The sequence below is a fragment of the Nuphar pumila genome, chromosome 4 (assembly GCF_984573655.1).
Source record: "Nuphar pumila chromosome 4, dmNupPumi1.hap1.1, whole genome shotgun sequence".
In the NCBI taxonomy this organism is placed as follows: Eukaryota; Viridiplantae; Streptophyta; class Magnoliopsida; order Nymphaeales; family Nymphaeaceae; genus Nuphar; species Nuphar pumila.
The window spans coordinates 135,781,529-135,791,231 of NC_143252.1; the positions used below are offsets into that span (position 1 = coordinate 135,781,529).

Consider the following 9,703-nt stretch of genomic DNA (forward strand, 5'->3'; position numbering starts at 1 on the left):
CCAGTTTCTAGGCTCTGATACCAAAAATGCTGGAACAAGATCAACACTAGCTATACCACACTCATCACACACAAAAGAAATACTAAAATACCTCAATACATTAATAAATGAGTACAAGAAAATAACAAGAAGTAAAGAACTCACACAACACTCAAAATGAAAAATACACAAAATGACACACCAATACACGTCTAATGCCTCTTTATCTAAGCAACACATCATTAAGGCACACACCCAAGTATGACCCTAACCCACTAACACTTTATTACAAAGGTTACACCCTTTAACCACTAACACCACTAATTCTTTACTCACCACTAACACTTTTATTTTAACAGTTACACACTGACACACATAGCCCTTTCAACTCTTGACTTTCAACACAGCCACTATCTTCACACGACCTGTCCTTGAAAAAGACGATACACAACATTCACTCATACTTTAACTTCATCAGAGGGGAGCATAAACACAAAAAGGGGTCATGGTGGATCTTGGGGCCCGGGAATCACATTTACCAAGCCCCGTATAATTTCAAAAGTTTACTTTTACCAAAAGTACACATAAAACACTAGCTCGGGTCCGGTCTGATACCTGACAAATTAAAAAGCTGGATCAGGTTGGAGATCATAACCCAAACCTGGCTGGTATATTGCTTAGGTCAGGTTCAGGTTGACACTTTTTATGCCCCTAACCGAAAACTCGGGTTTTGGGTCGGATCAAGTATACATGATACAAACCCAACAGCGGTAATAACATTACAACCATCGTAAACTCAGCATGGGCATGCAAACAACAGAAATGAAAATGGACAGATATAGAGAAAAATTTCCAGTTGTAGAGCACGAGGTTGAGGTACCTTGACAAATAGAAATTTACATTAATGGGTTACAAAAATAAAAGAAACACTGATGGAATAAGAAGGTATGGTCATTTTATACATAAGAAATGAAAATATTATAGTAAATCTTTCAAAGAAATGGAATGAAATATGGCGAATGATCACAATTGGGATTGCACAATGGCATACACAAAGAATGATAATAGTAATCCTTCCAAGATAAATAGCTCTTCAATGATGCGCCCCGTCAGATCTCAGTTGCCGAAGCTTCCTTTCTTCGGACAATAATTTTGCAAACCTTCAAATTTCAACAATTAAAAGAATAAGATTCTGTGAGATTAACAGTGAAAACATCCACAGTAGCTGCAGAACAATTACAGAATCATCCTACCTGATAAGTCTGTCTTTGTTGGTGCCCTCGTTTTGTACGGGTTCATATTCACCTGTCTCCAAGTTCACACGGGAAACGGGTTTCTCCAAGAGAGCCTCACCAACCATCACCAGGTTATCTAGGTTTTTCTTGGTTGATATGTCAACTGAAGATGTGTCGCCGCTTAAAGTGTCATCCTATATATATATATACCCAAGATTAAAGAATGAATTCCATATACTCTTGCTTCAAGAAGCTCTATGAATACACACACACATAGAATCATGTTCACAAATCTCATTCTCGGGATTTTCTCTATAAAGGAAATTAAAAAGTTTGTTCTTCTTGGAATAATCTGCTCAAAATACCATTATATTTAAATTTTAAAATATATAAGAAAATAATGAAAATATAAACACTTTGATAACATAATAATTGATAATATCATGATTAAAACATGATATTTTCAGAATAGACAATATTTTGAAAATATATTCATTTTTTAAGGATTGTATCAGTTTAATCTTGCAACAAAATCGATCGGGACATTTTTTTATAAAACACTAATAACTAGATTAATTTGTTGGCTCCATTTTCATAAGGTTTTAATTTACAATGTCAAGAACCAATAACTGAAATTTCCAATTTTATTTTTTGATTGAAATATTTCCTCAATTTAGACTAATGGGAAAACTACAAGGTCTTTACTTTCAAAGGAACAAAAATCAAATTCATGCTTCATTCATGAGCATCCCATCGATGAATGTTGTCGGTCTAGACTACGTTTGGATGCAAAAGAAGCGTGAAATTGCATGTATCTATCATTCATTAATTCCAATGTTGTCAATATCGTATCGGACCCTTAATCGTTTTGAAAATGATTCAGGTGAATCGCCAATTCTGGTTCGGAGCTAAATCGAAACTGAATCAGTCAATTTTTTAACCAGAAAATGATACATATCACAAAAAAATTAAAATTATATTAAAAATATTAATAACAAAATTTAACATTTTTTGAAAATTTAAAAAAAATAAGCGAATCAGCCCTGCACCGTATCAATTTCTGGCCAATACGATACTGACAACACTGCTTACTTCACCCCATCCATCATACAAACACACCATCCTTAGCCTATCATAAAAAGAAAAAAAAAAAGAAAAAACAAAATATCTATCATACCTCGATTCGCAAATAGTTTTGCTCAGAATTTAGTGCTTCCAAGAGCACAGAGACGTGGAAATCAACCATGTCCCCGCTTGAATGAGTGAAAGTGTTGATCAAAGGACAGCTCCCATCATTTAACAGCCAGCCCATAACGCCCCATTTAGCAGCTGATCTAGCACTGTATTTTTCTTGAGGGATGGATGTTCCTGTTCCAAGAGAGATAACCAAAAACCTTCCATGGTCTACAGGTTTGACAGGAAAGAAATTTGGATTTCGTTGGAAGATTTCTCGAGTCACTTCACTAACCGCTACCAAAGTCTAAAAAAATAATAATAATAATAATTATCTATCAAAAAAGTATAATAATAACTAAATAACATATATATACTGGACATTTAAGATATATGAGATGCACATTTAATTGTGTGTTACGTGTGCGTGAGAGAGAGAGAGAGAGTTAAACTAGATTTAAGCCTTTCTGTTAATGCGAGCATGATTTTTTTTAAATATATAATTACTATATAAGGTAAAAACTTTGCTAATATTTTTCATATTAGAACAATATTGTTACTTTTTGAAAACCGTGTTTTGCCTTCTTTTTAAAATGTATAGTTACTTTTTGAAAATTGTGTTTTCCTTTTTTTCTCTAAAAAAACAAACAATGTAACTGCTCCGGCTGGGGAACCAGACGAGCAGCTCGCTGTTCGGTCCAGCTCAGTTCGTGAGAAGCGCGGCTAGGCTCGGAAATAGCGGGCAGAGCTAAGAGCCAGCTCATTTAGGTAAACGAGCCGAGCATGAACCAGGCAAGCTTGGCTAGGCTCATATAGGCTTGTTTTACATATTAATTACTTATATTATATATATAAATTATATATTATATATGTTTATACATTTATTATATGCATTTTATATATCTTATATACTATCAAGCTTAAAAACACTTAAAAATAATTTTTTAAAGATAACGAGCCACCTAGTGATCGGCTCGCCAAGATCAGCGAGCCAAGCTCAAGCTGGGGTTTGCCCTTAACGAGCTAAGCCCGAACAGCTCAAGCTCGGCTAGAATTCGGCTTGTTTACCAGCCTTATTTTAACTGCCATAAAAAAATAATTGCATAGAAATGGGTGTGTAGTGCAAGAATTACAGGATTATTAGCAGCAACGCCTCCGTCAACAAGGTTGAAGTTTCTAATCGTCTTCCCCTGTTCATCCTTGGTTACAAAATGGTGGGCAGGAAGGTACGTGGGAGCAGCAGATGTACCGATGCATATGTCAGATAGTAATGCATCTTTGGCGGGGACCATTTTCAGCTGAGGAAAACAACAACAGAAACACCCATTCAATCCTCCAATGTGAGTTTCCACATATGATCTTAGACTGTAGTATATTCTTTTCAATTGAATCCTAGCTATATCCTAGTACAATTATATGTATGATGGTTCGGATTCGAAACAGCTATATACATCCCATTTGCATCGATCCTTACATGTCCATGTTGATTTCCCAAAATTCATTTTGTTGGAAAAAAAAAATTTCTTGACCACTGGTGATAAATGAAGGTAACCTGATAAGAAGAGAAGATGGTGGGTTGAAGGCGTTTGATGTCGAATGCTGGGATGACCACATTCGTTAGAGTTTGGTGCAATCTTGTATCACCAAGGTTGCTTCTGACCAGCTTGTGAAGATATTTACCATCATATTTCGGTCCAGATAATCCACGTATCAGCTTCTTGACCGTACCCAACGGGCGCCTACATTTCCGCATTCACCAAACAAATAAAATTATACAACCTGTTACCAACTGGCATGAATCTTGTGAATGCTGTTAAAAAGGAGAGCAGGTTGTATGTTCCCCTCGGAACAAGGGGGGGGGGGGGGGACATACAACCTAGGGGTGGCAAAATCTGACCCGACCTGCCAACCCGCTTCTTAGCCGGGTTAGGGTTTGTCTTAAACGGGTTCGTGTCGTAAACGGGTCAACCCGCCTAACCCATTTATTAAACGGGTCATGTTCGTGTTAGGGGTATGCCAACCCATTTGACCCGTTTAATAAACGGGTTAGGCAGAACCCGTCAACCCGCAACCAGTTTATATATATATATATAAACTTATCTAACCCTAACTCCTATTTGACCAATAGTCCGAACCAAACCAAATCGTAAACAGAGATGTCTATGTTATCGGGTCGACCCGTTTAATAAACGAGTCGTCGTGTCGTGTAATCGTGTCGTGTCGACCCGACCCGACCCGTTTATTAAACGGATTAACCATGTCGTGTCGGGTTACCCGTTTAATAAATGGGTCGTGTTCGTGTTTGCCACATCCAACCCATTTAATAAACGGGTCATGCTCGTGTTGAGGTATTTCGACCCGACCCGACCCGATTGCCACCCCTAATACAACCTGCCCCCGTGAAAAAGGATCGCATGCATCTTATGACAGATGATGTCCTAGATTCTTATGCTGATCCTAGCCGTCCAACTGAAGTATCCTCGATGGCTAAGACTAGTCCAAATCTGGTGAGAATGTAAATTAATCTTAGCCGTTGGTTGGATGGCTAGAATTAACATAGGGCAGATCCCGTCATATGACATATGATAGAACGCATGACCAAATTTAGTATGTGAAGTAATTAACATTTGATGTGTTAGTTATACCTAGATTGAGGGAAGATCTTGGAGCAGTTTTTGAGATAGAATGAGACGATATCCTTAGCTGCATAGAGTGGTCGGTTGTCTGCACCAGGTGTAGTTAGCATGGCAGTCACCAGACCACCTGTGCTGGTTCCGGCAATGACGTCAAAATAATCAGCAATCCTCGCCTTCTTCCCGTCCAATTCCTATTCAATAAGAAAATAATGATCAATTAACAAATGCATGCTTTTTTAAAAGAAAAATAAAACGATCTTATCAATCAAGACACATATCTAGTGCAATCATCTTGAATGAAATTTTGATCTTCTGTTTCAGAAATGAATAAGCTCATAATAATTTTGGAAAGTCCATAGTGATGAATACTTGAGGAAGAAAAAAAGAGATACATGTCTAGTACACCAAGTAGGGCTGCAAACGGGTCAGATTCGGGCTGGATCTTGTCAGACCCGAATACGAATACAAAATTTAAATAGTTGATCCAGTAACATATCTGAATATGAATTAGATCCGAGGAGATAAGGTTGAATCTGAATCTAAAATACATGAGATAATACTGGATCCGGAAGAAAATAGAACAAAAAAAACTATTTAGATGTAAAAAAATCCAATGAGGTCGGATTTTTATTCGGATCAACTCTCGACCCAACTTAAAATGCTGATCCGAATCTGACCAGAATAAAAAAAGTAATCCTATTGAGTATATCTGAATCGGATTAGAATGACCATTTGGATTTTACTTAAAACATCCATATCCAGAAATAACATGTCGGACTCAGATTAGATATCTGCGCAACCACGTCCGATCCATTTGCAGCCCTAACATCAAGTCGTGGGGAAGGGAAAAGCCTATATCTATATCTATATTACTTGAAGTTGTGATTCAAGGAAGCTTAGGATGGTTCCTGGAATGATCCCTCGGACTCCACCTCCATCTATGCTTAGAATGGTGATCATTCTACCATAAAATGGTGTGTGGATTTGAGCCACGGGTGATGTTGCTGCCATGGCTCCCTGGGCTATAAGAGAGAGAGTGTCTGGGTTTAAAGCCTAGGTAATTGAGTATAAAAAGGCAAAGGGATAAGTTTTGCAATTTGCAGTGTTGTAAGACTGGAGCAGGCTTTGCATGGGAAACGATGAGGAATAAAGAAGGGTTGTAGTAGTTATAGGAACATGGAAGGTGCTGCCTTGAGGACGGAAAACAAAGCGTTTGGGTGTGTACGTAGTTGATGAAACTTCCTAGTGGGTCATCAACAGGATTTTGAATTCAAGCATGTACGGCTGGGTCAATGTCCCAGACTACAATGTCCACACACCAACAACGTTTTTCTTTATTCAGGCACCAACTTCCAGCTCCTGAAGCTTGGCCTGCACTCCAATAAGAGAGAGAGAGAGAGTAAAAAAATAAGACTTCAAGAAGTTCCCCATAACAGGACCAAGACCAACTTGCAGCTCTTGAAGTTCCCCATAACAGGACCACCAATAAGAGAGAGAGAGAGAGAGAGAGTAAAAAAGAAAAAGACACCAAGTTCCCAATAACAGGACCACCATGTTTTCGGCACGCTTCTTCAAAACTGGCATCGTAGTCGTAGATAGTGTCCCGTCCAAGAAGGATGGACCCAGACAGTCATTATCTATTCCATATATAATCAAGATTCCGAGCAAGACCCATATCTCTCGTTCCAATTGCTTGGACTAGACAAACATATCTTAAAAGAAAGTATATTTAATTTGAGGATAACAACATCAAACAACTTATTATATCGTTTACAACTTTGACAATGTTAACAAATTTATCCAGGCTCTATTAATAAATTTTCTTCTTCTCTTTGACTTACATGTGGTGACATGAAAAGAAGGCATGCATCCGTAGTTCGATATATATAACGTTCATTTAGTGGTCTACTTCAAGAATTTTAAAATTGTTAATTGGAGAGTTTTATTCTGACTCGCAATCTCTCTTCCTATACAGATGATATTGCTTTACTAATTCAGACTTGAATCCGTAGCTCTATTGTTAATTCCTTTACTAATTCTTGAAAATCCCATGGGAGACTAACTCTCAAGTATATTAAATATACAGATGATCTCATCCGATCTACGTATATATATAATGACTGTTGGTGGAGTCATTTTCATTTAATTACTCATTAAGTATTTCATGAACTAACTAGCATGAACTGTTGTTCCTTTGCCTCGCCATTTTTTTCTTTGAATAAGAGGAATAAAACAGTGAAATTAATAAAAAATAAAAGATTGCCTTTCCACTCTTCTATGTACAGAGAGAGAGAGATAGGCAGGTTATATGTCCCTTACCCCCCCCCCCCCCCCCCCCCTGAACAGGGCCGGTAGCCACATCTCATGTTCGGGGGGTCCCAAAAAGCACCACGTATTTAAGCATGTTCGTCTCTTATCCGCATGTTTGTCAGCATTAATTAGCATTGGGGTTTGATGCAATTGCAAAGACTTAAGTACCCTCTCCTCCATTGGTGCCAAAAAAAATGATGATTCTCGAAAAGGAGTGGTTGTAAAGACTTAAGTGCCTCGAAGATGATTATTTAAGACCCAGTCTCTACACTGCATGATTATCCGAGAAAGAAATCTCCCCTGGAGGAGGCCATGAACATCAACCCTCTCTCACTCTCTCTCTCTCTTCTCTTTCTGCTTCTGTGCACATCCAACAAAAGATCCTACATTGCTCCATCAACCACCGACTGACTTGCACATTGATTGTTGTGGAGCCTAATTCAGAGTTTTACCCTTACAGGAGGAGGGTTTTGGGGCTCCTCCCAGCGTGGGTAGCATCATTCTACTAAATGAGTTGTGGATCCTGATTCAGAGTTTTTACCCTTACAGAAGAGGGGTCTGGGGGCTCCTCCCAGCGTGGGTAGCATAATTCAACTTGATGAGTTGTGGAGCCTGATTTAGAGTTTTTGCTCTTACAGGAGGGGGGTCCAGGGGCTCCCCCGCGGTACGGGTCCCGCTGCGCGGTCAGTGGGCGGGGGTCCAAGGGGAGCCGCCCCTGGTGGAGGCCTCGGTTGTTTCTTGCTAAAGGTTTTCGTAACACCCTTTACTACGATTTTTCTGTTTTTTTTTCTGGTTTGAAGATGGTGACTTCTTAAAGTTACCGTTCAATTTTAGAAAATAAACCTGTTACAGAGATCGGATTTCAAATCTGTAAAAAGCGATGTCTTTCTTATTGAGTCTAGTTTATTTCTGACAATCTTTAGCATTTTTTATGGTCATTTCATTCCCCATTTTGATTAAAAACCAGACCCCTATTATTCTGCATTATTTGAGTTGCATAGGTTTTTAGTTCATTTTGCAAGAGTCATATCTCTCCAACGGAAGATCATTTTCCAAATCTGTAAAAAGGATTTTCTTTTTTTATTTGTCCAGTTTATATCTGAAAATTGTTATAACTTTTTATACAAATTTGATATTTTAAATTTATTAAAATTCAAGACTGGTTACAGATTAATCTTATTTAACCATGATTAAACAAAATAGTTTTAGTTTTTTTAAATATTTATAATATCAAATAAATATATAAAGTTATAAAAATTTCAGATATAAACTAGACAAATAAAAAAAGAAAATTCTTTTTACAGATTTGAAAAATGATCTTCCGTTATGGAGATATGACTCGTGCAAAATGAACTAAAAACCTGAGTAACTCAAATGATATAAAGTGTGATAGGGTCTTAGTTTTCGACCAAAAATAGGTATTAAATCACCACAAAAATTCCTAAAAATTGTCAGAAATAAACTAGACTCAATAACAAAGATGCTGCTTTTTACGGATTGGAAATCTGATCTCCGGTTAGAGAGATACGCCCCCAACAAGTTGGTCTTGATTCAAATAGCGATTTACGCGTGACGACTTACTGAATAACACTACAAATCGTTATAGCGATTTGTAGTGTATTTTATGAGTCACTATAGCGATTTGTGGTATTGTTTAGTAAATCATTATGTGTAAATCGCTATTGTGACTTATAGTGTTTTCAGAAAATCGCTGTGCGATTTACGGCGTAAATCGCTGCCTGAATAAGAACCAACTTGTCAGGGGCATATCTCCCTAACCGAAGATCGAATTTCAAATCCGTAAAAAGCGGTGTCTTTCTTATTGAGTCTAGTTTATTTTTGTCAATTTTTAGCAATTTTTATGGTTATTTGTTTTCCTATTTTGATTAAAAATCAGACCCCTATTATTCTGCATTATTTGAGTTGCACATATTTTTAGTTCATTTTGCGAGAGTCATATCTCTCCAATGGGAGATCATTTTCCAAATCTCTAAAAAGGGTTTTCTTTTTTTATGTGTCTAGTTTATATCTGAAAATTTTTATAACTTTTTATACATATTTGATATTTTAAATTTGTTAAAACTCAGGACTGGTTACAGATTAATCTTATTTAACTATGATTAAACAAAACAGTTCTGGTTTTTTACATATTTAAAATATCAAATAAATATATAAAGTTATAAAAATTTTCAGATATAAACTAGATTAATGAACTAGTTTAATCTCCCCATAGAAATAGAAACACGCAGGCTATGAAATGTAACCCATGCAAAATTTTAAAGGCCCACTATCGACATAGACCACGCACGATGGTATAGTTAGTGTGCAGGTCAGTCGGTGTTCGATGGAGTAATGTAGGATCGTCTGCTG

The 9,703-nt window shown here is 37.2% G+C and overlaps 1 protein-coding gene across 2 annotated transcripts; it reads right to left on the reverse strand.

The window, feature by feature from the left end:
- Window positions 1–1,021: 1,021 nt before the first annotated feature.
- LOC149841190 (patatin-like protein 2) lies at window positions 1,022–6,050 on the reverse strand. Of its 2 annotated transcripts, XM_090004701.1 has the most exons (7): window positions 5,897–6,050; window positions 5,033–5,214; window positions 3,940–4,126; window positions 3,521–3,685; window positions 2,392–2,694; window positions 1,233–1,408; window positions 1,022–1,139 (listed from the first exon to the last, which is right to left on the reverse strand). In XM_090004701.1, the coding sequence occupies exons 1-7, from the start codon at window positions 6,032–6,034 to the stop codon at window positions 1,073–1,075; spliced, it is 1,218 nt and encodes a 405-aa protein (XP_089860827.1). In that variant the 5' UTR covers window positions 6,035–6,050; the 3' UTR covers window positions 1,022–1,072. The 2 variants fall into 2 exon arrangements, with proteins under 2 accessions (XP_089860827.1, XP_089860828.1); XM_090004702.1 differs by lacking the exon at window positions 1,022–1,139 and having other exon boundaries at window positions 1,229–1,408.
- Between the last annotated feature and the right edge of the window lie 3,653 nt (window positions 6,051–9,703).